This window comes from Barbatula barbatula (assembly GCF_947034865.1).
Source record: "Barbatula barbatula genome assembly, chromosome: 1".
Lineage (NCBI taxonomy): Eukaryota > Metazoa > Chordata > Actinopteri > Cypriniformes > Nemacheilidae > Barbatula > Barbatula barbatula.
In genome coordinates this window covers 22740913-22767356 of record NC_136766.1, presented here as the reverse complement: position 1 = coordinate 22767356, position 26444 = coordinate 22740913, and the positions used below count along the sequence as shown (strand labels likewise).

Below are 26444 nucleotides of genomic sequence, written 5' to 3'. Positions count from 1 at the left end.
TCATATACATTTCATGTTACTGTCGAAGTTGTGGTTGCGTAAAAATATTCTTGTGTCAAAGCTTGGTGTTAGCTGTTTTATTATTCGTTTCCTTGCACTGGAAAGCAGAAATATGAATAAACAAATGAGGCGTTATATATCAGACATCAGAGCATAGAAGAGTAAGAGAGAGAGGATTGGTGGAGAGACCCAAACAAAATGGGGGAAGGGAGGGAGGGATAGCAGGTATGAGGGAGGAGACCAGTGGAGAGAAATATCTATCTACAGTGAAACGGCAGTGACAGACCAATCTGCTTCATACACTGTGCAAAGGGGGGGTTGTTAGAAAAGAAGGAAACTGTTTGAGGCAGAAAATAAGCTGTGAACTGAAGTGGAAAGAGAAGAAGAATCTAGAAGAAACTTTTTCAACCACGCCATTCTGCATATAAAAGGTATTTATTCTAAGTTATTCTAAGACTAGTTAAACAGAATTGTATTGTGATAAACGTGTGAAAAGTAGGCTAATTGCTACAAATTTCAGAGAGTTAAATCTCTACATATGGGTTTCTTTGTAAATGCTTGAAAATGATCAATGTAATACCTTGAGGTGATTTTGCAAGCTGTCATTTTATGCACTACAAAATTATTTTTGTCTAAATGACGACAATGTTTTTGTGGGCGCCGTTTGACAGACTAAGGCTTGGTCTGATTTGTAGCAGTGATAGTAACTCTGTTTATCTGGCTGGGTGACGCAGTTATAGATTACCTAATTCAACAGCTCCATGCTTTACTGGATTTCACATTTTACTTCGCCCTACCTTCATGGGAAATGTTTCTAAACTATAAACCATTACAATGACCGCAGAAAGAACACCAGCTTTATTATTATCATAAGAAAACAGCTGATATTATTATCAACTCAAAACACCTATTCTCTCCAGTGTGAATATCAATGTCCTCTTTTATAGTTGCTCTGTGTATGAGTATTGTTACCAGAGATAAAGCCCACTAGATCAAATTCCTTGTATCTGTGTACATAAGAAATTTTCAATTCATGAAGTAGATAAAAACTAATTTACCAGACATTATGAAGACAAATGACTGGTCATCAGTTTTTTAATCACTTTCAGAAGGTAATTTAGCCCGAACTGGATATTCTTAAGCATTCCCACTCTTTCCTTACTAAGTGTAAACTCACTAATTGCTCATTTTTCCTGCAACCGTTTCCTGTTGTTCATATAGTTTCATTGCGGAAGCTTTGAAATATATTGAAAGTATGTGGTCAACTTCAGTGTGTGTGCATGCAGATGGAGTACAAAGTGACAGTGGCCACTGGAACATCCGAATATTCAGGAACCAACAACTATGTGTACGTCACTCTGGTCGGAGAGAGAGGAGAGAGTGAAAGGACAGTGCTGGACAATCCAGGGCTTGACCTCTGCAGAGGAGCCGTGAGTCTAAGTGTGATCGTGTTTATTTCTTTAGAGCTCATTTCTAGCTGTTCACTTCTTCTCTAAATTCGATACTATTCCTATTCAGAGTCCTCGGGTGAAATACTAAATGATTCCTAATGTAAGTTGCTTAGATACTTTTTTGTTATCTCCTTATTAAAGCATATTTGCAATGTGCTAGTGCATTTAAGTTCATGGCATTCTTATCTTTCTAATTCCGTTTTATGTAGAAAGCCTAAACACAGAATTCCACAATGCAACATGTCAGAGCACGTGCACATCCCCCTTCCGTATGTCGCTGACCAGCTGACCCTTTTTTCACATTCTTTGCGAAGGTGGATGACTACACCGTACGAAGCCCTGCTGATTTGGGTCCCCTGATACTGGTGCGACTGGAGAAACAAAAGTACTGGGTGGAGGATAACTGGTTCTGCCGTTATGTGAAAGTCAGTGTGCCTGGAGAGAGACTCAGTTATACTTTCCCCTGTTATCGCTGGCTAGTGGGAGACGGAGTGGTGGTAGAGCTCAGAGAAGGCGCAGGTCAGCTATGCAATATTTGAAATCTTTAATTAAGCCATGCAACAAACTAACACTTCTGTTGTTGTTTTCTTCCCTCTCACAGCCAAAAAGTTGAGTGATGACACCTTGCCAGAGGAGTTATCACACAGAAAGGCTGAGCTTCAAGAGAGGCAGAAAATATATAGGTCTTCTAAATAATTACATACACTGTATTCCTATCTTTGTCAAGACTTTTTGGTCAATGAGGGTTCATATGTCTCCTGTCAGATGGCTGGCATGGGCCCCAGGGATTCCGAAATGCATAGATAGCAAGACAGAGGCCGACCTGCCCCAGGATGTTCGCTTTGACAATGAGAAGCGCAGTGACTTTGTGGGATCCTTGCAATATGCGTGAGTAAAAATGCAAAACTTTTATACCATAAGCTATCCCAAAAAGTATAAAAATTAGATCATTTAAATTTATATAAATTAGCCACCTAATGAAATCGTTATGAATTACAAAGAGATTATGTTGGCTTCATCAGTGTGTTAACCAACAGCTAGAGCAGCACCAAATGCGTCCAAATTCACTTATTACAGTGTCACCATGAAAGTTTTCTACCTATATTGTTTCAGTAACAATATAAACGAACGTTATGTGGCCCAAACTTAACTTTCGGTAGACCTCGCAATGAATACTCTTGAGTAGTTCTAATTGTATTTAATACAACTAATATACAATACAATTAAGAGATTGTTCCAAAATGAGATAACTCTAGATAAAAAATGTATTATGTTAACATGTTTTTGTTGTGTTTTATTGTGTTAGTTTTTTTGTAGATTTTTTGTTATTATGGCTCAAACCAAAACAAACCAACTGCAGTTTGATTGATATTAATTGGACTGCACCTTAAAAAAATTTTTTGAACGGTGTCATATCATTTTGGAACCAAACTTTTCAAAGATTAGCATGAATATAAATTAAATATAAAATATATGATGTTATAACCAAACCAGACGTTAACTTCGGGTCAGAACGTGCAATGAAAGTGTCTATAGGAATAAACCCTTTCTTATTTGTTCAAATAAAAGGTATTAGTGATGTGATCATTTAAATGTCCGTTCATTCAGAAATGCAACTAAGCACAAACCCATCCATGCCTTCCTCTCCCCTCCAGACTTTTGGAGCTTTCCCTGAAAAAATTGGCAATCAAGTTTGGAAAGTCCTGGAATGATCTGGATGACTTCCAAAGGATCTTCTGGAAGCTAAGAAGCCCTATTGCTGGTACAGTCTCTCTCTCTCTCTCTCTCTCTGTCTATCTATGTGTATATTATCAGGTATATGTTTTAGGGAAGTCGCCTAATTTCCTGTAAACTTTCATCCCAGTAAAAGTCTGCCTTTAAGGAAGTGTGTCAAAGTCTTTTTGTCCTGGATAAAATATAAAGAATAGAATAAATATCATGTTTTGCTGCATTTATACATGAGAGATAAATGCTATTCATTTTACAACATAACATAGCATTCAGTTTTGTGGTCCCAAGTAAGACAAGACAAGGTAATCTTTGAGCTTTCAAAACTTTATTTAGTATTCTCGTTAATTCTTGACTGAAGTTTCAAAACTGTCTGGTTTCATTTTTATATTCTACCTAAATGTGTGTTGTTTAAGGAAGCTTATACGCCGCCATATATATAACTAATGCCATATGTTCTATTTCTGCTTAAGAATATAATTTTAAATATGAAAAATATGTGATAAAATATGACTACACAAAGCATAAATAAAGCAATTGCACTCAGTTCATATGCTGATGGTATTAAATATAAATAAAATGATGGGTTTGTTTGTTAGAATACACAATGAAGCACTGGAAAGAAGATTGGTTCTTTGGTTTCCAGTTCCTCAACGGCTCAAACCCACGGATGATTAAGAGGATAGATAAGCTTCCTCCTAACTTTCCTGTATGTGGAGACATGGTCCAGCCTTCACTGTTGCCCACAACCAATTTAAAGAAAGAACTCAAGGTGAGAGTTTAGTGTGCATCAGTTAAAGTTTGGGGAGACTAATGTTCAATGTTTTACATTCACAACAGGCAGACAAAAACAAATCAACCTGATATATTTAAAAATTAAAATATTTAAATACCAAAAATAACTCTATCAGCGGGGTGCTTTTCAGATGCATTCCTAGTTCACGGCTCCCCCTGTGGTTGATTAGCACAATTGTCTGTTACCAGTGTTGTAAACAATGTCGCTGTATAAGCTTCACAGAGGGAAGTGCAATGCACTTGAATTGATTTATTAAACTGTTGAAACGGGCGAATGCAGATATTTAAAAGACATGAGGTACTTTTCCGCAGACAGGGGATGGGCGGGGCTGCGTGTTCTAAACCCCTAACACAGAGTTACACAATTTACAGAGTGTGGGTGTGTGCTATGAGGCTGCTCAGGAAGCGAACCGCAGGAGTAGAATTCATCCCACTGAAATAATTGTAAAGACATTATTTTAAGGTCGAATAAACAACAAAGTGTTACTTTAACTGACAGCCATTGGGGCAAAATCCAAATATAGTGCCAAACCCAAATTAATGTAGCCTACTGTACAGCAGATGGTCTTTACCAACATATGACTCAGTTTCCCTGTTTTAAAAATAGACTAAATTGTGCTCAGAATTTCCAATGGCGAAAACATTTGATTTAGATTCAGTAGCTACATTTTACTAAGAACCTCCAAATCAACATTAGTAAAAAAGCAAGAATCCGCATCACCTACAACTGTAACTTTGTAAACATCAAGTGAGGAAAAGTGAATGCATAGATCATACACTTTTAAAAAATATTATTAAATTGATACATTATGCTTTCCTGTAGCTCAGTGGTTAGACCATGGCGTTAGCAACACTAGATTCGATCCCAGGGGTGGCACATACTCAGAATTTTTTTATAGTATAATGCAATGTAAGTCGCTTTGGATAAAAGTGTCTGCCAAATTCATAGATGTAATGTGTTTGTCACACCCTAGAAAAACTACCCAGACAAATTTGATGGATTAAATAATCGGCAAGTAAATTTAAGAAATTATCAAAATCTTAAATAAAAATAAGTATTCTCTGCTCTCAAACACTGAGGGGTGGTTTCCCGGACAGGTCTTAAGCCTAGTTCTAGACTAACTTAAATGTTAGAAGTGTCTTGATCATAAACTACTTGCACTGACATAACTTAAAATTTATGAGTGCGATTGTTTTGTCTCAAAATGCAGGCCTGTAAAGTTGTTTGTAAAATAAGTTTTTTAAATTGACGTAAATATCCTAATTTAACTAACGCCAAGTCCTGATTTAAGATAACCCTTTTCAGGGAAACCGCCCCTGAGGGTCTGCTGTCTGCGCTAAATCCACGCCCTTTAGCGGTAGAGCCTCTCATACCTGTCAAATTCCACAACGACCTGAATGTTGATGCTAATGCACTCTAGTTATAGTGTTAGGACAGGGGCCATGCTTAGAAATGATTTCAAGCCTACCCAACAAATCCTGAAAACAAAAATGTTGAAAATCATCAGCATGTGCTGTTTTGATGCACAAAAAGTTATTTGTAGTAGAACATTTCTCTACTACAAGAGTAGTAGAGAACGTTCTTTTACGTTCTTTTAAGAACGTTTGACTGAAAAATAATTATTCTGTGGCATCACTTTGAAGAATCTTTATAGCAAGTGTTGCTCTGTTGAGTCTGCCCTTCTTTGTTATAATCTATATAAAATAGTTGTTATAGTGCTGTGAATATTTACCACAGTCAGTATATTAATGTTTTTTTCTCTTGAAGAAGGGAAATGTATTCCTGGTGGATTATGCTTTAATGGATGGAATTCCCGCCAACGTAATAAAGGACCAGCAGCAGCACATAGCTGCTCCACTCTGCTTACTATATGAACACCCTGATAATGGACTCATCCCCATTGCCATACAGGTACATTTTTGTGTTTCATTTGCTTGTCTTGTTTAATCTAAGGTATTTCTAAGGTAATAAAGAAATTGCACTTCATTATGTAAGGTCTTTATACACCTCTGAAGACATAGTTATGTATATTATATTGTATTTCTGTCTAAACACTAGACCTTTTTACTAACATTTATTAATAAATTGGGTGCTTAAGGGGCAATGAAGCACTTCCGCGAAAAGCTCAGTGAGCTAAGCCACTTCCGCTCTCATAGAGCTTTGGTAAAATAGAGCAAATGATAATGATGTTTAGTTAGAAAATAATAGAATTTAAGAGAACCAAGTGCACTACAACTGAGCATTGTTGTGTGCCACTGTGATCATGCCTCAAGTAAGTGAAAAAGTTTACTTAGCTTTTTTTATTTGTTGATGTAGCTTGAAATGGACAGCCTGAAGCACTTCTCCTTTTTGGTTGTCGACTCGCGTCGTTGACTGTAATCCCTTATGCATGTTGAACAGACCAAGTGACAAATGTTATTGTTCCCTACGGACGCTACGTGCGCCGGATGTAACAGAGCTGGCTCAGATTTTAGTGGAAATACATCATCGCTTTGTGTACAAATAACTCATTGACTTTGTTTTCACGCTCTCACGCCACACATCCCTTTTCTCACGTAGGGTTGTACCCACCATTTTGTCTGTGTTTTGTAATAAAATTTGTGAAATAGTTGCCTAAAAGCCTAACTGTATTTTGGCGCTGCAAAGATTTCACAATGCCCCAGTGCTCTAACAGCGCTGGCTCGCCAATGTCAAATGTCATCAAATGTTTTGAAAGGTATGTTTGGTGTGTTTTGTGTTTGTCCCAAATGTCACCAAGCCCTCACCCAATGGTCGGAAAATCTCACTCCAAGCCTAACTCAAACATTGGCAGCCCTGATTGAATATAAAGAATCATAGAGATGTCTAATTCTTCTGTTCTTTTTCATTGATCTTTAGCTTGAACAGAAACCTGACAAAGACACGCCCATATTCCTACCCAGTGACCCGCCTCTGACCTGGTTACTGGCTAAGATGTGGGTTCGTCACGCGGAATTCCAGGTCTTTCAGGTGTTATCACATTTGCTACGCACGCACTTGGTGGTTGAAGTGATCTGTGTGGCCACAATGCGTCAGCTACCTGCGGTTCACCCTGTATATAAGGTCAGAGAAAGTCTACTTTTCATGATAGAGACCTTTGCACATTTCAATACAATCCCTTATAATCCCCCTTGCCATTTATTATTAAGAGTTGCACTATATAAAAGAGACTTTTAGACCACTTTCAGACCACAATAAACATTAAAAAAAGACAAAACTAAGTAAAAACTTTAACCATAGTCTGTGTTCCTCCCACTCCACTGTTAATTTTTTTTTGCTTCCAAATGCATAGAGGCCGTATCTGTCCCCCGAAAATTACAACAAAGTAATAATGTAGGTAAAAGTCAGAGAATAAATCTGATTGTGATTAAACCTGACGACAACGTAAAAAATGAGCAAAACCAACTCATAAGTTTGGGCTACTTAATATTAGATCACTAAATTTAAAGGCAGTTATTTTAAATGATATGATCATAGACAACAGTTTTGATATACTTTGCCTTACCGAAACCTGGCTTAAACCAAATTATTATTTCGGTCTAAATGAGTGTACCAAGCTACTGTTATATGCATGAGCCACGTCCGGTTGGTCGCGGTTGTCAGGGAATTGGAAGGAGAAACCCAAGCGCAGGCAGCGATGAAGGGGTTAACAGGTTTTAATAAATAATAAACACAAAACAAACACCCACGATGGGGGAAAACACAGACTTACTAAAATACAAAAACATGGGACATGACAGGGACATGTGTGGGTAATGAAACACTCAGGGGAAGCTAACAAGGAAACGAGAGGGGTGGGGCCAGAGAGGAGACCGGAGAGAACACATTTACATTTATTCATTTGCCAGACGCTTTTATCCAAAGCGACTTACAAGTAGTTTTTTTACAGTGTCACATTACTGCAGAGCAATCAGGAGTAAGGTGCCTTGCTCAAGGGCACTTCAGTCATGACCTGCTGGCACTGCGATTGAACCTGCAACCTTCTGATCACAAGCCCAACGCTCTAACCACTAGGCCACATAGACTAGGAAATCATGAGAAGGCAGGATCATGACAGGACCCTCTGCTTAATGAACGCCTCCAGGCGTTCACCTAGGGAGCAGACTAACAGGACATGACCGACTGGGTAACAAACAACATCCAACAACACATTGTACACATTAACAAGGGCAGACAGGCAAGAAAAATCAATGGGTTGGGGTGAAACAATAAAAATAACAAACAGGGGAGGGGGGAACAAAGTTCATGGGGGGAAAGTATTAGTCCCCGGAAACGCTCGAGAGTGTGGGGTCCTGGGGGACTTTGTAGGGACTGACTGTTGACCGGCTGAGACACCGGCTGAGACGCCTGGGCAGGACTGGACACCGGCTGGGACGCCTGGGCAGAACTGGACACCTGCGGCTGTGCAGGACTGGGACTGGACACGGCACTGGACTCCAGCTCCTACACCGGAACGGACACGGGACTGGATACCGGCTGCACCGGACTGGACACTGGACTGGATACCGGCTGCACCGGACTGGACACTGGACTGGATACCGGCTGCATCAGACTGGACACTGGACTGGATACCGGCTGCACCAGACTGGACACTGGACTGGATACCGGCTGCAGCAGACTGGACACTGGACTGGATACCGGCTGCACCAGACTGGGAACCACCGGACTCTGAGCCCTCCGTTGCCTCTTCTTCGACGAGATTGGGACGGGAGGCTTGGGATTGGAGGCCTCGGATGAGGACCCCCAGCAGGATTCCCATCTCCCCTGCTTGCCAGTGAGACTGGGCGGTTGTGGAGAGACTGCAGATGTTGAAGAGCAAAAACAGAAAACAAAATAAAACTAATCAGTGACACAACGTCTTACAAAATTCGGGGAAGAACAGACAGCAGACAAGGCACAAGTCGATGAAACATGAACAGAAACACTAACACGCTGACACGAGTTACAGGTAAAACAAACGAGCACAAGACAATAGACATGAGGGCATTAAATAGGGAAACTAACAGAGGATAATTAACAAGGGACAGGTGTGGGTAATGAAACACTCAGGTGAAGCTAACAAGGAAATGAGAGGGCCGGGGAAAGAGACGAGACCAGAGAGAACACATATTATGTCATAACTGACAATAATATGTTTCTCTCCACACAAAACACGTGGACCTGTCATGATCCTGCTACTAGACTAGGAAATCAAGACATGAGAAGGCATCAGATCATGACAGAGGGGGTGGTGTCGCAACAATCTTTGGAGACTTTCTTACTAAAACTCAGAGAACAGAGCATAAATTTAAATTATTTGAAATGCTTTAGTTGAACATTATTGTTCCAAACAAAACTAAAAAAACATTGCTTTCTCTTACATTGGCTACTGTGTATATCTGACTCCTTTAATATCACACAAATAAATACAGAATCACTCGATTACATGACCAGCAACTTGGGCACTATTTTCATACATTAGAGGCTGTTGCACCTAGAAAGTTAAAAAAGATTCACGAGAGAAACATATCACTATGGCACAATAGCACCACTTGCGCACGTAAACTGGAGTGCAAATGGAAACAAATCCAATAACAGGTCTTTAAAATTGCTTTGAAAGAGAGAGCAAATGGTTATAAAAAGGAACTAACAGCAGCAAAGGCAGAGAACCTCCGTAACCTCATAGAAACTTACAAAAACAATCCAAGGTTTTTATTTAGTACAGTTGCTAAATTAACAAATAAACACATCACCTGACCTGGTTATTCCGCCACACCTTGGTAGCAATGAATTCGTTATTTTTTTAAAGAGAAAATCGAAACCATAAGAGAACAAAATAGTAAAAACTCAACCTCCAAGTCTGTCCTATGAATTAGTACCAACCATCCCCCCAATAGAAAAGCTACAGTGTTTTTCACCCATAGAACAGGACATGCTTATTAGACCCCATACCAGCTAAATTATTTACTACCTACTTAGTTACTACCTGTGGCAATTACCACTTTGACCCCAATGAACTAGGAAACTATAAACCGATTTCAAATCTCCCTTACCTGTCTAAAATACTTAGAAAAAGTATAGTCCACTCAGTTGTGCTCTTTCTTTCAACACTTTATTAGATAAAGGTAACATCTCTCTTCTAGTCCTCCTTGACCTTAGTGCTGCGTTCGATACTGCAGACCATAACACACTTTTAGATCGCTTACACAATTATACTGGTATTTAGGTAAAGGCACTACATTGGTTCAGATCTTACTTATCAGAAAGACATCAATTTGTTCATTTAATTGGGGAATCATCAAATCTAATGTAATTAATAATAAAGAAAGTAAATGATGGATTACCTCAGGGATCAGTTTTAGGACCCTTGCTATTTTTCATATACTATACATGCTGCCCCTCGAAACATTATTAGAAAACACGAAATTAGCTTCCACTGTATTGCAGATGAGACTCAGCTATACATCTCATCAAGACCAGATGATTCCTTCCATCTCTCCAAATTGGCAGAGTGCATCCAAGATATAAAACATTGGATGACTTATAATTTCCTTCTTTTAAATCTGAATAAAACAGAAATATTTCTGGATTATAACCTGCAAATTGAAGGCTGTACTGTTACTCCAAAAAATACATTTAAAGACCTAGGCGTTATATTAGACTGCTGCCTGTCATTTGGAAATCACATCTCAAATGTCACAAAAACAGCCTCCTTCCACCTTAGAATTGCTGCCAAATTATGAAATATTCTATGTGTTGCTGACGCAGAGAAGCTTATTCATGCATTTGTGACCTTAAGACTTGAATACTGTAATGCACTACTTAGTGGTTGTCCTGCATCATCAATAAACAAACTACAGTTAGTTCAGAATGCAGCTGCCAGAGTTCTAACCAGGTCCAGAAAATCTGATCACATAACCCCCAATGTTATCAACCTTTCACTGGCTATCCATTAAGTATCGTATGGACTTTTGACAGTTCCAGTGTGTTATTATTAGAAAAGGCCTAAAAAGGTTTGTTTTCAGATTGTTTTGCTAATTGTACTATTTGGCCATCTGCTGACCTCATCCTTTCACTTTGTTCTCAATGCAGCTCCTAACTCCACACTTGAGGTACACGCTTGAGATTAACTGTCGTGGAAGAACACAGCTCATCTCCCCAGATGGCATATTCAAAAAGGTCAGCTTTTGACACAAATAATCAGATGCATAAGCTCAGCAATTATTCTGTGCCATTTTTTGCTCATTACCATATATTCAACTCACTTAATTGGTTATAACTTGTGTTTTAGGTGGTATCAACGGGAGGAGATGGAATCTTGCTTCTGGCACAGAGAGAGTATGAAGTACTAACCTATCGCTCCCTCCTGCCAAAGTTTGACTTCTTGGACAGAGGGGTTACTAAACTAAGAGACTATTTCTACCGGGATCATTCCATGATGCTGTGGGGGGTGATTCAAAAGTAATGCAAACAAGCCTAAAGGAATTTACCCATTTTGTGATTTTTTTATGTAAAAATGTTTTTAAGTGTGCAGAACACAAATAACAACATTATTAAATCATAATGACCCAGCACTTGTAGACACTCTGGATTTTTTATTTACTTGAGGCTCTTTTCTCTCAGTTTTGTTTCAGGCATTGTTTCTCTGTACTACCAGAGTGATAGTGAAGTGGAACAGGACACAGAACTTCAGGCCTGGATTAATAATGTGGTCATGGAGGGCTTTGTGGATGTGCCTGATTTTGGTAAGTAGGAGTTCAAAATGCCAGACTGTGTTTTTACATGGTTGTCAACAGAGGTCTGCAGTAGTGAGTAAGTCTGCTATTTACTCTGTTTACTTTGTTTTAGCTGTTGCCTAGCCTGTTGCCTGTTGTTAGTTAAGATTATTTGTGCTTGTTTATTTAATCTACTCGTTAACAGTGTGCTAAGGTTTTAGCATTTTTTCTTGTGTTCCACCGAGCAAAGACACCGGCAATGCACTTTAGTATATTTAAGATACCTTTGCTTTCATGTCCTTGTATACTACTAATATCACGTGTTTCCAGTTTATTCCTGTACTCCACCGCAGACAGTGCTCTCGCCCAAGAGGCAAGGCACGACGCACTCACTCTCACATGTGTCCCATTCACACCTCCACTTCTACACCTCTGTCTCTGGAACTGCCAGTCAGATGTGAACAAGACGGACTTCATCCAGACTTTTGCTAGCCGGTCTGACATTCACTTACTGAGACATGGATTCATCCTGAGGACTCAGCCACACCCGCTGCCCTCTCCACAAACTAGCCTGTATTCACAGATCACCACCTGTCCTCTTTAACTCTAAAGTCACACCGCTTCACATTTCTGACCACTTCTTCTTCACTTTCAACATGCTCCTTCCTACATGCGCTACACCTACACCACCACCAGTTGATTTCAGACAGAACCTCTTCTCTAGCACCCTCTCTGCTAAAGTGACATCTTCTTTTCCCTCAAAATTAGCATCTCAGATGTTGACACCGCCCCCGACACCTTATGCTCAACACTCTGTCCTCCAAACCAGCTCGCGCCAAACCCCTCCTGCCTTTGGTTGTCTGACATGCTCCATTAACAACGGAGTACACACAGGGCTTCTGTAAGAAAATGGCACAAGACCATGAATCCTGCTGACCTATGGGACTACCAGTCACTACTCTCCTTTTTTCTGCAAGTGTTACATCTTTCTATACCACCAAGGTGAGCAATGCACCTAACACTCACCAGATTTTCAAGACATTCAACTCTCTTCTTTGCCCCCCCCCCCCCTTTCCCCACTACATCTTTAACTGCTGAGGACTTCACTGTATTTTTTACTGAAAAAACATAATCCATAAGCAAACAATTCTCAGCAGCTCGGACCTCCGTACACACTACCCTCACTTCAAACATTGAACTCTCCTCTTTCGCACCACTGACTGACACTGAAGTCACCAGACTTCTCTCCAGCCACCCCACCACCTGTCCTCTTTACCCTATCTCCTCCAGGCCACATCCAGCACACTAACACTTACCCTCACACACATCATCAACACCTCACTGCTCACCTGCACATTTTCATCCACATTCAAGCAGGCTCAGGTCATGCCCCTACTAAAGAAATTAGTCCACATTGGACCCCTCTACTAGCCACAGTCACAGACCTGTCTCTCTCCTCCCATTTATTGCAAAAACACTTGAAAGGACAGTTTTCAATCAGGTATCTTTTAACCTATCCCAGAATAAATGAATGAATGACAAACAGTCTGGCTTCAAAACAAACCACTCTCTTGAGACTGCACTGCTATCCGTCAAAGAAACACTGTGGCTAGACAAGGCAGAGTCTAAGTTCTTCTACACTTATCTGTAGCGTTCGACAATTTCAATCCCCAGATACGGCTTTCAACTCTGTCATCTTTAGGAATCTCAGGCACTCCTCTCCACTGATTCAAATCCCACCTCTCCGGCAGATCCTTCAAGGTGTCATGGAGGGGCTCACTGCCCACCACATGATCACTGGGGTCCCTCAGGGATCGGTGTTTGGGCCGCTGCTTTTTTCCATCTAGATGTACATCTCATTTCACCCAGACGATACGACTGTTGCAGCTCACATTACAGCCTGCCTAGAAGACATCTCAGCTTGGATGAAAGAACATCACCTCCAGCTTAACCTTGCCAAGACAGAACTACTCGTATTTCCCGCACACCCCACGGTGCGACACGATCTCACCATCCAACTTGGCAATACCACAATCACTCCTTCCAAAACAACCAGGAACCTCAGAGTCATATTTGATGAACAGCTGTACTTCAATGATCACATTGCGAAGACAATGTGATCAGGCCGATATGCCTTATTCAACATTAGAAAGGTGAAAGTGAACTATAACTGAAATATGACCATTGCATTTAACCCAACCAGGGAGTAGTAAACACACGCACAGCAAGTCGTGAACACATGTACACCCCGAGCAGTAGGCAGCTATCCCTGCAGCAACCGGGGAGCAAGTAGGGGTAAGGTGCCTTACTTAAGGGCACCTCAGTCGTTTCCTGCCGGCCCTGAGGATCGAACTGGCAACTTTCTGGTCACAAGTCTGACTCTCTAACCATTAGGCCACGACTGACCACTGGCTATGTCTTGTATTGCCTTCTCAAAAGGGCAGTAAATCGTTTTCCCGCTCATTCTTCTTCCCAACTCTTCTTCCCAATTCTTCCTAACTCAGTCCGGTCAACCCCATCTCTCACAACATTAAAAAACCTACTTAAAACCCCTCTCTTCTGTGAATAATTGATAGATAAAAACATCAAATAAAAAACACCAACCCTTTCTCTCAACAGGTATTGGTCTGGCTTTTGTTGAAACTAGCAACTTTGTATTAGCACCTATTGTAAAATTGCCCTGTATGAAATATCGCTTATTGCTCCCTGAACTCTCTGTAAGTCACTTTGGATAAAAGCTTCTGCTGTATTCACCAATGTTCTGTAACAATAGTAGGTAAGGACTATTCTTAACCCATGTGCAGTATATCATTTTAGGCTTGCCAACATACAGTAAATACTCCAGAAAACCACTGTCAATACATCACCAAGGTTACATAAAACACCCTATTGGACACAAGAGGGTTATAAATACACTAAGGGCCAGGTATACACAATGAAAGTTAGGGAACCTCATATTATTTCAACCCCCCACACACACATTTCTTTCTTCTGTAGAACACAAAAGAGAAGTCTGGGAGAATTTCAGACAGTGTTACATGTCTTTCAGTAGCATCAAGATGATGTAATTTTCTCATTTTGTGTTTCTCTCTGACATGAACTATTTTGTTAACAATGGGTTAACAAAGGGATACTCCACCCAAAAATTAAAATTAGGTCATCATTTACTCCATCGTTTACTCAAGTTGTTCCAAACCTTTATAATTTAGTTTTTGTTCTGATAAACACAAAGAAAAAAAAGAGATATTCTGAAAAAAGTTAGCAACTGACATTTATGGGGCATCAATAACATAATTAAAAATTAGATGTTTTAAAGAATTTAGGAAAGCAAACAGCTACCATTTTAATGTGAAATAGTGTCCCAATATTGTCCAAGATTTTTTTGTTGGGGGTTGGGTTGGTAATTCATGACAGAACTTTTATTTCTGTGTGGAGTATCCTTTTAACAGGAGAACAACGATGAGGAAATGTATGTTATAAGGAACACGATAGATAAAGACATAGCGCCCTCATGTGGTTGAAAGGGAAGTCTACAAGTTACAATATAACACATTTGATGGCTCCAGATGCCTTACAGGTTAGCCAAACATAAGAATTAACTCATCATTTATACACCCTCATTTTGTCTACAACCTGTATATGATTCTTTCTTCTGTGAAACACAAAAGGAGATATTTTGAGAAATGTCTCAGGGGTTTTGTGACTGACCCTTGACCTGTCTTGTGTGGTCTTGTTAGGTCTAGCTAGTCAGCTGAACGGAAAAGAAGAACTGATCACACTGATAAGTGTGGTGATTTTCACCAGCACAGCACAACATGCCGCCACCAATAACGGACAGGTAACCAACTCAAAAACACATCTGGTCAGCTTCCAATCCATCCAATCCATATAATAAGACTCTTCATCATAGTTCCTCTTTATATGCTATAGTGTTGTTTATTCATTACAACATGATTCAACATAGCTGTTAATGTGCCAAGATGTGGAAATTTCTACACACACAGTATGTGTTTTAGTATTAATGTTTTTGTTGCAGTCTACTGAAACACTGAAAACTCATCTTTCCACTAAAATGGTCACCGTGAATTAGATTATTTGTTTACTGGACACTTTAATGTGAATTTCAATGCAGCCGTAACACAACTATTACATATCTTGATGAAGAACATACTGTAAAGTGTCATCAGTATAGCTTGCTTATTAAATAAATCTATGCTGTTTTTTTCTTCTGTGCTGTAGTTTGATTGGTGTGCGTGGGTTCCCAACACACCCTGCAGCATGCGGCAGCCGCCACCAACTGATAAAGATGCTGTTACTATGGGCCTGATCATGGACACGCTCCCTGATATCAGCCAGTCCTGCATACAGATGGCCATCACATGGCATTTAGGGCGGGCACAGCCAGATGCGGTGAGTTACCACACAGTTGTGCCTTTAACATCATTTGTTGCAGACTTTTTTGTTACCATGTTAAATAAAATGTGAATGTGCAACAGAAATTCTAGTTGAATAAACTGTGAAATATTGACATGTAATTGAGATATGTGACAGATTACATTTACACATCATTTTCTCAGTATTAAAATCAGCACATTTTATTCCCATTAACCTTGTTTCTTTTCCATCTCTCAGATCCCAATGGGCCAGTATGTGGAACAGTATTTTACTGAGCCTGCTGCTTTGAAGGTGATTGACAAATTCAGAAAAGAATTGAAAGAAGTTGAGGAGCAGATAAAGGCTCAGAATGAAGGACTTGATCTGCAGTACCTTTACCTGTGTCCAAGCAACATTGAAAACAGCATCACCATTTAGAGAAGGCTCTTTCAATGTGGTCTGTGAAATTCGAGTCTTGATTGTTAACCCATGATATACATCCAAAAATGTGAAGTTATTACAGGAAAGTATGTTCATGTATTTTAAGAACATCTTCAGTCCTAAGAATATAGAAGTGTCTAGTGATACTAGAAAGTCTAGTGACATATTAATAAGTCCAGTGAGTGGGTGTTTTTTGACCTCTTGCAAATGTAACAGCGAATTAGCAAGGATTGGACTGTGGTACCATCATAACACTGTACCACATCGGTTTCCTTACTAAAAGAGTGTTACATGCATACATAAACTGCTACAGAAAACACTGATATGGAAGTTTGTCTTATTTCATATCTAAATGTTCTTATATCATCAACTTTTCTGTAATAAAACTTTACTTTTTTACTAAATGCAAAGTGAATCCCGAGCCATTTATTGAGGAAACAGAGCCAGAATAATCATTACAAATTTCATTCAATATGCAAGTGTCAACAGTGTTTGTAGTACAGATTTGGGGATTTTTAACATACAAAGATCAAGAGGCACTTAAAATGCATATTAGTGAGGTACAAGTTAATTATCCAGATCTCACACATCTAACATTTTGAAGAAAAAGGTACAGTTACATAGATTAACCATAGACAAACCATATTAAATATCCACATCCTCATTTATGCTTCATTTGAATCTAAACACAGCATTACACACAAACAAAACAAGACAATCGAAGCAGGGTGCATCTCTAGGTGGTGCTAATGCACCAGATATTCCTTGCGCTTGTTCAGGTGAACTTGACAAAATGACAGTAATCCTATGGCCACATAGATCGCTGCTGCGATGAAGCAGTTGTATCCAACTTTATTGTAGAGATCATAAATGCCCTGCAGTGCTGTTTGCCTGAAATATGAAAGGAGAAAATAACTCTGTAAACAATTCAAAGTTGAATAAAAAGCAACTTAAATAAATGCATATATTGACTGTTCTTTGCATTAATTGTAAAACTCAAACAGTTTTCCCTAAAGTTTGTATAATGTACTAGTGTTGGTTAAATCACTTAAAAACAGGCTGATAAATAAAGTGGTCTTGTGGGAAAGAAAGAGTCAGAGGTATTGTCATGAAGTGAATACATGTGACACTTTGAGAGCCAGACAGAGGAATAATTTAGTGACTGAATGAGTAAATGGCAAAAGTAACTCACGGGTTGTGCATGTCTTCTTCCGTAAAAGGCACATCCTCTATGAGCACAGCTGAATGTGTGGTGAAGAAAATCCCCAGCATTGCCTAATAGAAATCCGACGGGAAAATCTCATAATGTATGGAGTTTTAAAGTATAGCAGCCTTCTTTTGTGACACGAAAAGTTGTCTTGCAAAACGATCAAACTGTTCCCTCTAAAACCATACAGGTTACAAAATATATATCAAAAAGGAGGGGGGGGTGTCCAAACTGGTCAGCTGCATCATGTTAAGACAACTTAATCGTTATTTAATATTACAATAATATTAAACATATCAGAACAACATTTAATTGGTATTTTAACAAATCTTAACACATTCAGAGAACAAATGTCAATACAGTAAATCAAAATTACCAGCATAATGACACCCCAGATGCTCAGCACAAGTCCACACGCTGCCAGTTTAGGACCGCAAAAAAGCAAAGAAGCCATTTTTGTAATGCACGCTTTCCAGGTTTTAGTTCCTTTGAGATGTTTGCTGGCAGTTTTTAGTGTAATGAACTTTATACGACCGTCATTTGTACTTTTAAAATGTACTTTTCGTTGGAGTCTCGTCGATGTCAACAGTCAGTCACCCGATTAGTCAGCTGACTTCACAGGAAGCGGAAGGACACTTAACCGCAGCGTGCAACGTCATACAACGTTCGAAACAAACTTTTGTAACTCTGCTATAAAGGCTGACATTCACCGCCATCATTTAACTGAAACATGACATCAAATGAAAGCTTTAATTATTATCATTTCTGTTTTATTTTTATTGTGTAGATTTGTTTATAAATAAATGTAAAATGTAAATTGTGTGGTCATTTAAAAATATTGCCTGCATTTTTAATACTCCAGTAACACAATATAACGACAGCAAGCATTGTTAAAACTTTAAAAGCCCATTAATTAAGCATGTGTAGGCTTGTTGACATTTGACACCAACAACAGCTAGGAAAGTCTTAGGAAATATGATATGAATATAAAAAAGTTGCTATGCAGTTATATATTTGCATATTAACTATAGCATAGTCTTAATTTATACATTTGTAATATTTGCAAATGCCTATAAAAAAGGATACTTGAACTGGATCTTTCTCCACCTCCACCCTTCGTTTTCTCAACCCATAACAAAACGTCGCCAAATTCCTTTGGTTTTCGCTCTCTGGATTGGGTAATTTAAGGGTCACCCCACTAAAAATGTATATAACCGTATCGCCAACAAGCATACGTTTGAGATGAGAAATAAGAAAGAAACTTAATCCCGAGGGATGAAAAAGAGTGAAAAGGGGAGAGCGAAGATACGATGAGGCGCGTAACGGGACAGCACGGGAAAGATTTGTTGTAAACCCCAGGAAAACTATGGGAACGTGTGTTTACTGACGAATAACTACCATCGCAAAATAAGACAAACACGTTGCTTCAAGAGGATATAGGTAAGAATACACCTAAATAAATAATTAAGATCATAGGAGAATGTATTGTGTAGAAGAGTATACGTGGTTCAACTTGCTAACTCAAAGCTAACGTTATATTGCTAACTAATTTACGGGCAAACTTTGAAATGTTTATCACGATGATGAACTTATTCCTATAGACGTATTTCTTTGCACTTTCTTTGGTTATACATTAGATGGGGCTCCGGTGTGACGTTGCTAAACTTTCTTAAATGTTTTAATTTAAGGAAAAAAATATTCTGAACACTTTGTTTATGTTTTCTTATACTGTGTCAGATCAACAAAAGGCGGCTGAAGATACAAGAGTTGCCTGTCTTTACCTAACAAGAGTGTTCTTTAAGAAAAGTGTTTTAGTGACTTTAGTGAACATGTGGCATATCAGCTTTACATCAGCCTATCAACATTCTGTAGGCCTACCTGAAATCTTGTCTTCTCCATCCACAGAGGTCTCGGTTCACACATATTGTAGGGAATTCGGGAATGGATGGAGAGAAGGAAAAAGAACGAGAGAGAGGAGATGAAAAAGAGTGTGATGAGGCGGAGGATTCAGAGGGGGCAACATTGGATTGGCAAGAAACTTGTCCCGATGATGACCCAGGCTTACCCATAATGCACTGGGAGGATCTAGGTCTTCGCATTGCTGAACTTGAGAAGCAGCAGGAGGAGAGAAGACAGAGGGAAAAGGTCTGAACCAAAAATGAGGAGAATCATCAATTCACTCTTAAAAGCACCCATAGTAAATTTTCACTGTATTGTGGTTCTGTAGGATTTAGACAGGCTGACAGTACAATGGCCAGAAATCAGGGGGCTGGCCAGTCACAGGGAAACTTATGATGACATGGAGGATGATTGCAACAGTCGTCTGACTGCTCTAACGTCCAGGTCACACAAATGTTGTATCTAAATGATTTCCTGTGCATTTCTTCAAAACGAAAAATCTTACGAAAAAAAGCACTTGTGCATTATTATTCCAGGCTTCAGAGCCAGACGAATCTACAGCTCTGTTTCATCAACAACAGTGAAAGTGAGGAGGAAGAAGAGGAAATGGAGGCAAACAAAGAGGTTGAATAAATTGTCACATATTTTACTGATGCAAAATGAAAATTGTACTTTTATACAGTGTCTACACCGGGCGCAACAAGACAAAAGACATTATAAACACATTAGAACCCATTTCAATTTTGTCCACACTGGATTCGGCATAGCGCGCCTGTCGCTCCCAGTGTAGTCACGCTGTAAGTGTATTTTACATAGACTTGTGCTGGGATTTGTCATTTTCTACAGGTGCCAAAACAATCCAGTAAGAGTGGAAACAAGCAGAGGTTAGAAAGGCAGCAAGGTTCCAGCTCTACATCGACTAAGAAAGGCAAATCAAGAGGATTCAAGAATGATGTCAGCGCTGCGTTGAGTGTGCTCAAACACAAGTTCAGACTGGAGCAAAAACAGGTAAAGAAGGGACATCTCATAACTAGTAGCAACTGATAAGATTTTATGTCTTTTTTGACAAGCAACAGCTTTTTTAAACTGTTCATAGGTTTTCAGCCTATCTTATGTATTGTTTTGTATACTGTATACTACGAGATGGGCGGTATTACCAAATCTTATATAACAGAAGGAAAACCTACTATAATGGTAACAATAAATATCACAAAAAAGTTCTATGCAGAGCACAACATACTTATTTGATAATTTAATATCAGCACATGGCATCAAAACAAAAACATATTATTATCATCTATGGACTTTAAATGACATATAATGGACATCCCAGAGTAGTCTTCACACTCTAGATATACCGCAGTATAACATAATCTATACACATTTTCTTCTGTCATTCAGCCTAAGACATGTTATGTATTATGGAATTGTTCGTTCAAAAATTAAATGTATCCCATAATTTGCTCACCCTCATGCCATCCTAAGTGTACATGTCTTCCTTTCTTCAGCCAAATACAACAGCATTACAAAACTAGGAACAGTCACAAATGTATTTATTATAACTCCATTTGTGCTTGGCTGAAGAATGAAAAATGTGTTCACTTAGGAGGGCATGAACGTGAGTCATTTATTTGATACATTTCATTTTAAGGTCAACGATTCCTTTAGTTATGTGACTATACCATGATCTGTATGCAAATGACATAATTGTACACCACTGACCCCATCACAGACCACACCTCCCAGTGAGGCTGTCAGAGACAGGAAGCACTACGAGCGAAGTGACTTGAAGAACGTAAACTTGAAAAAGTTGAAAGCATTAAGGACCTCACTAAGCAAAGACATTCAAGGTTAGAGCCCAACTGATGTATGAAGCTTCATTTTACAATCATTTGAGAATAAATGTGTATATGTGTGTATGTGTTTAGACCTCAGTTCAGAGCTGGTGGCTCGACTTCTCACAAGGGACCAGCTGAGGACAGAGCAGGATGCCCTGCTACTGGAGGTACAAGATATGACATCACTCTGATGTACAGTCAGAAGGAACAAAAATAACAGGACATTCGTTTACAAGACCTGCAAACTGTCCATGAGCAACCTGCTCTAATAGACTTTGGTGTGAAAAGCAACAACACTCCCTCACGACAGAAGACATGTGGTTTGAACAATTTTAATTCCATTTTTATGCAGTTTTAAGGCACAGATGAGATGTGGAGAACTATTCCAAATCAAATTGTTGTTTTTAAACAATAATCATACTTTTTATGGCTTCAAACATTTTAAAGTCACATTTTATTTGATTGTTTGTTGAAGCTGTAGTTTAATTGACAGCAGTTTACATTTGTACAAGTAATGTCAAAGAGATTCACTTATAGTCGTATAATAGCACTATGTTGCTGCTGTCCGTCTGAAACCTTGTTTGTCCAAATTGCGTGATGTAAATATTTTGCCATAAATCATAATTATTTGTCCGCCTTCATGTTTGTCACTGGGTTTTGCAAATATCTAACAAAATAAAAGTATAAAAAAATTGCTTGTCAACTTTGACAACACAGTATTGATCACTTTAAAAGTGCAGTTTTTTCCATTTCCTAAAACAAATGGACATCCAAGGTTTAGGAAGAAAAGTGACAATATGCATCAACGGACCGTATATGACGTGCCATATACTTTATGTAGTGACTTTACTAAACATTTTGGATTGCCATAGCCAATTATTCCAAGTTTTCAGTACACGTTAAATACAAATCAAATACAGGTTACTATTACATACTATTTGGGGAAATATAAAGTGTGTTTAAATATTACACTGCCAAAGAACTCATGACTGGATTACTGCTGTAAAATATATGTTGTTTTGTGGAATAAAAGGGATTTGAATAAGGAAATGCGTTTATCATGAATTGTTATGGTGAAAGTTGTGTGTCTGTGTGTGTGAGAGTTTGTGTTGTCAGAAGGCCAGCTCAGCACTAATAGAGGAAAGAAGAAAGAGGGAGGGACAGATCATGGAGCAAAAGATGACCAAGGAGGGCTGGATTGAGAGAATGGTCAAAACAGTTAACAGTAACAGCTAAAGTAACTAAGAAAGATTCAAGAGTTGATGACATGACAGACTTAGCAATGCCTTAAGATGTTGTTCTTTGAACTGCACAAATGGATTTAACTTTATAGCCAAATTAGATGTTCTTCAGTGTTGGAGCAGAGGTGTTTCTCAGGTGTTGGGTTTTCTTTATTCTTCATCTTTTCTGAAAAAAGGACTTTATATCATAATCTCATATCATCATAAATCAGCCATCCGTTGAATAGGTAAGTTCACTTATCAATTTATCAATAGATCATAACTATATGTATAACCAGGACAATCTGCCAACGATATTTAAACATTCAATTTAAAATAAGCTAAATAAATATATACAAGGTAGTGTTTTTATAACCCATAAATATGTTAACAGTTTACATGCAGGCCAGCAGACTGTCACAAAATGTAGTCAATGTGATTTATAACAAGGGTTATTTGCACTTTTATGATATTACTTCACAAGTAAGAGCTGTCTTATTTATGTAGCCAAACCAGATCTACCCTAATGTCATTTAGTGACCTTTAGGTCCTCGCTGATCTATTGACATAGTGTCTTATATGCCTCACGAGTGGTAGGTAATAAGCCATATAATATGCGCTCAGTCAGCTGTGTGCTGTTTACAGCGCAGGTAGGGATAGCCATGACATAGCATGTGAATGAAAAGACTTCCAAACAATGTTTAAAGGGAGCCTAATCTTACATTAAAAAGACCAAATCTTGTTGTGTATCAGTCTTTTTTAAGGATAGAAAGAATGAGTGATCGTGAACAGATTGATGATGTGAGGAACGATGTTGGGGGAGCAGAAAGAGGATAGGACATAGAAGGGAAGTGTGGTTACTGTTTGATGGGTTAATGAAGTGAAAAGAGCCTGAATCAGCAGCACATATACCTATACGCAAACAGTACCAGGGGTTGTGAAAGAGAAAGGGGGGTCAGATGAGGGGTAGAAAGTAAGAAGTGGGAAAACAACTAACATATTTGAGTAAAGTTTATGCATCCTATATGCATTTATTATGCATTTATACCAGTTTATGCATCCTAAATAAATTCTTAACAGATTTGTGTTTCTCATAGATGACAAAGAGGACGAGATGATTCAAACAACTTCTACATTTTTCACCTGAGATTGGAGCACATGTGGTTTCAGAAGCACGGAATGGGAAGATGAAACACATAAACAGCCCAGGAACTAGCCGAAAATGACGACAAGCACACCCACTGTTTTGTTTAATAAAGGGTCAGGGGAAGACACCCAACTTTTAAGTAATTCTTCCATAACTGCCCCCTGCAATATTGATGAGTCCTACAAGTACATCTTCCTACCCATCTGCTACTCCTTTACTTTTGTTTTCAGCATAACCCTTAACTCTGTGGTTCTGTACCGCTCTTTTCGACGCACCAAGCGCTGGAATGCATCGCTGATCTACATGGTAAACCTGGCCACAACAGACTTCATGTATGGTTTGTCCCTACCCTTCTTGGTGGCTAGTTACATCATGCGTGACGACTGGGTGTTCGGTGACTTCATGTGCCGCCTAGTGCGCTTTCTCTTCTACTTCAACCTCTACTGCAGCATCTTCTTCCTCACTTGCATCTCAGTGCATCGCTACTTGGGCATCTGTCACCCCATGAAGACTATCACTTTTGAGACTAAGCGAGCAGTGAAGGGGACATGTGTGTTGGTATGGATTGCTGTTTTTGTGCTAACGTGTCCAATTTTTCGTTTCGCGCAGACACAGTATCTTCCACGTGGAGGACATCAAGGAGTTTTGGGGGCGGTTGTGAATGGCGAAGGCACAAGGGAGTTGTTCAATAATTGTTGGGATGATGCAATTGATAAGGAGTTCCATGATTACATCCCTTATGGGATTACGCTTCATTTCTTGGGGTTTTTTGTGCCATTTACCATCATTGCCTGGTGCTACTCACGTGTGGTGTTGACAATATTTCGGACACTTAACTCTCAGCCTCCTCCTCATCGAGTCAGAAGTGGGACGGGCTGTGAAAGTGTAGCAGGGATTGGAGGAGAGGGCATGTCAATCATCTTGGGAGCTTGTTCACCTTACGTAAACAGGCGTCGCAAGTCCATCAAAACCATCATTACCATCACTCTTCTCTTTGCCCTTTGCTTCTTTCCCTTTCATGTCACTCGAACCGTTTTCCTGTTGCTGAAACTGACGAGTAGGGTGCAATGTCAAACCATGCGCATGGTGTCCATCTGTTATAAAATTACTCGGCCACTGGCCTCATTCAACGCTTGGCTAAATGCGCTGCTGTATTTCCTTACCAAAGAGAAAAATGGACCCTGCTGTGAAAAACCTAAACATGCCCAGCATGGTCTCTTATGGCCACTGAGGATGCTGGGAAAAGGAGATGAAGAAGATAATGAAGCTGATGATACAAGGAACCATAAGGACAAAAGACCAAACACTGATAATTTGTACAGAGGTCTGCCTTAAGACATGGCACTATAAGGATGAAAGACATCTTCAGACACATTAGAGGGTAGAACTCATGTCAGACAAACTCTACTGTCTCACTACAGTGTTTTTGTGTTATTCTTTTTATTCACATCAAATGGATTGTTAAATTGTTTTGTTGTTCATTCAGGGTAATTTGTTGTGGGGGTGGGAATAACTGAATTAAAATGAATTGTCAATTTTATATATTAACAGCACAAACACTATTATCTATAAATAACAAGCATGTTTATGGAGTTTCATTTATGGCAACACACCTCAGAGTGGAGTTCAGTATCAAGGAATAACATTATCTAGTGAATAATAAAACTATTCTAATAAAGAGTTTTAAACCAGTTTAAAGTCAAGCAATCCAATAATGTTGCTGAATTGGTAATTAAGCATGAGTGTCAGTGTTTCATTTATTTGTGATTGTTATTCTTGCCTTTCTCTTGTTTAGATTTATATTGCATGTTAGCAGAAGTCACGCTTCGTGTACTTTCCATGTACACAGAACACAAGTACATCAGTATAGAGTACGGGCGACCCTTTGTCCTTCCGTCTAAAATAAGTTAGAACCAGATGATCCACTACGTCTCACTGTTATTGCTTGGTTTTACATTGGTTAATGATCAACTGTCATGTTGCAAGACAGATTTGCTGTATCAGAGGAAACCCTGATACATCAATGTATACAGCAAATGTAAAAATTATATCTGGTTATAGTGGAAGAATGCATGTTACTGATAAAATACCTTGACCGTAGTATAGCATTAAATGCCGTCCACTGCTCTTTGGACAAGTTCTTCATCCGGATTATCCTTTCCCTTTAAAGAACATATTTATTTAATAGGCTATGTGAAATTTTGGAGCCATTGTGTTTTATATATTTTGTGCATATGCTGGATATACAGATATCAGACTGTGTCATAATGACCATGTGAAAATAGATATTAAATCAAATATATTATTCTTTTTCACCTCAAATGAATAACATTTGGGATGCACAATGTATGTTGAGTATTATGAATGGTTTTTACTTTTGCCATGTCATTCAAAACACAAATGACATATTACTGCACAATGACGTGGAAGATGCTCATCCATTGGTCTCTGTGTAGCTACATTTTTAATTAAGAACATGTTGGTGACTTTTTAAAACCGATTTAAGCTGACCGGTTAACTTTCACTTTTAAATTGTCCTGGTGTTATACGGTAAACTGGGTTAAAACAAATTTTTGGCATTGAATTATATGTGCAAGCTCAGAAAATACACCGATTATACAACAGGGGGCG

At 39.0% G+C, this 26444-nt stretch overlaps 4 protein-coding genes across 5 annotated transcripts; 3 read left to right on the top strand and 1 right to left on the bottom strand.

Moving 5' to 3' along the window:
* The first annotated feature begins 165 nt into the window (after positions 1-165).
* On the top strand, positions 166-16910 carry alox12 (arachidonate 12-lipoxygenase). 2 transcript variants are annotated; one of them, XM_079453428.1, is made up of 15 exons: positions 166-431; positions 1272-1430; positions 1766-1970; positions 2053-2134; positions 2217-2339; positions 3107-3213; positions 3779-3951; positions 5743-5886; positions 6853-7056; positions 11065-11151; positions 11264-11433; positions 11596-11717; positions 15425-15525; positions 15927-16097; positions 16320-16910. In XM_079453428.1, exons 2-15 carry the CDS (start codon positions 1281-1283, stop codon positions 16497-16499), a joined length of 2019 nt encoding a protein of 672 aa, XP_079309554.1. In that variant the 5' UTR covers positions 166-431; positions 1272-1280; the 3' UTR covers positions 16500-16910. The 2 variants fall into 2 exon arrangements, with proteins under 2 accessions (XP_079309554.1, XP_079309555.1); XM_079453429.1 differs by having other exon boundaries at positions 218-431; positions 1287-1430.
* On the bottom strand, positions 16909-18377 carry rnaseka (ribonuclease, RNase K a). Its single transcript, XM_079453448.1, has 3 exons — positions 18086-18377; positions 17695-17777; positions 16909-17393 (listed from the first exon to the last, which is right to left on the bottom strand). The coding sequence occupies exons 1-3, from the start codon at positions 18161-18163 to the stop codon at positions 17249-17251; spliced, it is 306 nt and encodes a 101-aa protein (XP_079309574.1). The 5' UTR covers positions 18164-18377; the 3' UTR covers positions 16909-17248.
* Positions 18378-18756: 379 nt separating this feature from the next.
* On the top strand, positions 18757-22494 carry LOC306901112 (schwannomin-interacting protein 1). The gene is made up of 7 exons (XM_079468639.1): positions 18757-19149; positions 19615-19854; positions 19937-20052; positions 20145-20232; positions 20455-20616; positions 21341-21458; positions 21537-22494. Exons 2-7 carry the CDS (start codon positions 19651-19653, stop codon positions 21635-21637), a joined length of 789 nt encoding a protein of 262 aa, XP_079324765.1. The 5' UTR covers positions 18757-19149; positions 19615-19650; the 3' UTR covers positions 21638-22494.
* A 1394-nt stretch (positions 22495-23888) lies between these two features.
* On the top strand, positions 23889-25148 carry LOC306901513 (P2Y purinoceptor 3; the record flags this gene model as incomplete). Its single annotated transcript, XM_079469296.1, has 1 exon — positions 23889-25148. One exon carries the CDS (start codon positions 23889-23891, stop codon positions 25146-25148), a length of 1260 nt encoding a protein of 419 aa, XP_079325422.1.
* Positions 25149-26444: the final 1296 nt, after the last annotated feature.

Excerpts from the sequence above, each read along its gene's own strand:
- alox12 (XM_079453428.1), top strand. The coding sequence starts at position 1,281 with ATGCAGATGGAGTACAAAGTGACAGTGGCCACTGGAACATCCGAATAT. Across the intron at positions 2,340-3,106 it reads GTGGGATCCTTGCAATATGC|ACTTTTGGAGCTTTCCCTGA; the intron begins GTGAGTAAAAAT and ends TCTCCCCTCCAG. Across the intron at positions 11,152-11,263 it reads CAGATGGCATATTCAAAAAG|GTGGTATCAACGGGAGGAGA; the intron begins GTCAGCTTTTGA and ends CTTGTGTTTTAG.
- rnaseka (XM_079453448.1), bottom strand. The coding sequence starts at position 18,163 with ATGGCTTCTTTGCTTTTTTGCGGTCCTAAACTGGCAGCGTGTGGACTT. Across the intron at positions 17,778-18,085 it reads TCTGGGGTGTCATTATGCTG|GCAATGCTGGGGATTTTCTT; the intron begins GTAATTTTGATT and ends GATTTCTATTAG. Across the intron at positions 17,394-17,694 it reads GAAGAAGACATGCACAACCC|GCAAACAGCACTGCAGGGCA; the intron begins GTGAGTTACTTT and ends TTCATATTTCAG.
- LOC306901112 (XM_079468639.1), top strand. The coding sequence starts at position 19,651 with ATGGATGGAGAGAAGGAAAAAGAACGAGAGAGAGGAGATGAAAAAGAG. Across the intron at positions 19,855-19,936 it reads AGAGAAGACAGAGGGAAAAG|GATTTAGACAGGCTGACAGT; the intron begins GTCTGAACCAAA and ends GTGGTTCTGTAG. Across the intron at positions 20,617-21,340 it reads TCAGACTGGAGCAAAAACAG|ACCACACCTCCCAGTGAGGC; the intron begins GTAAAGAAGGGA and ends ACCCCATCACAG.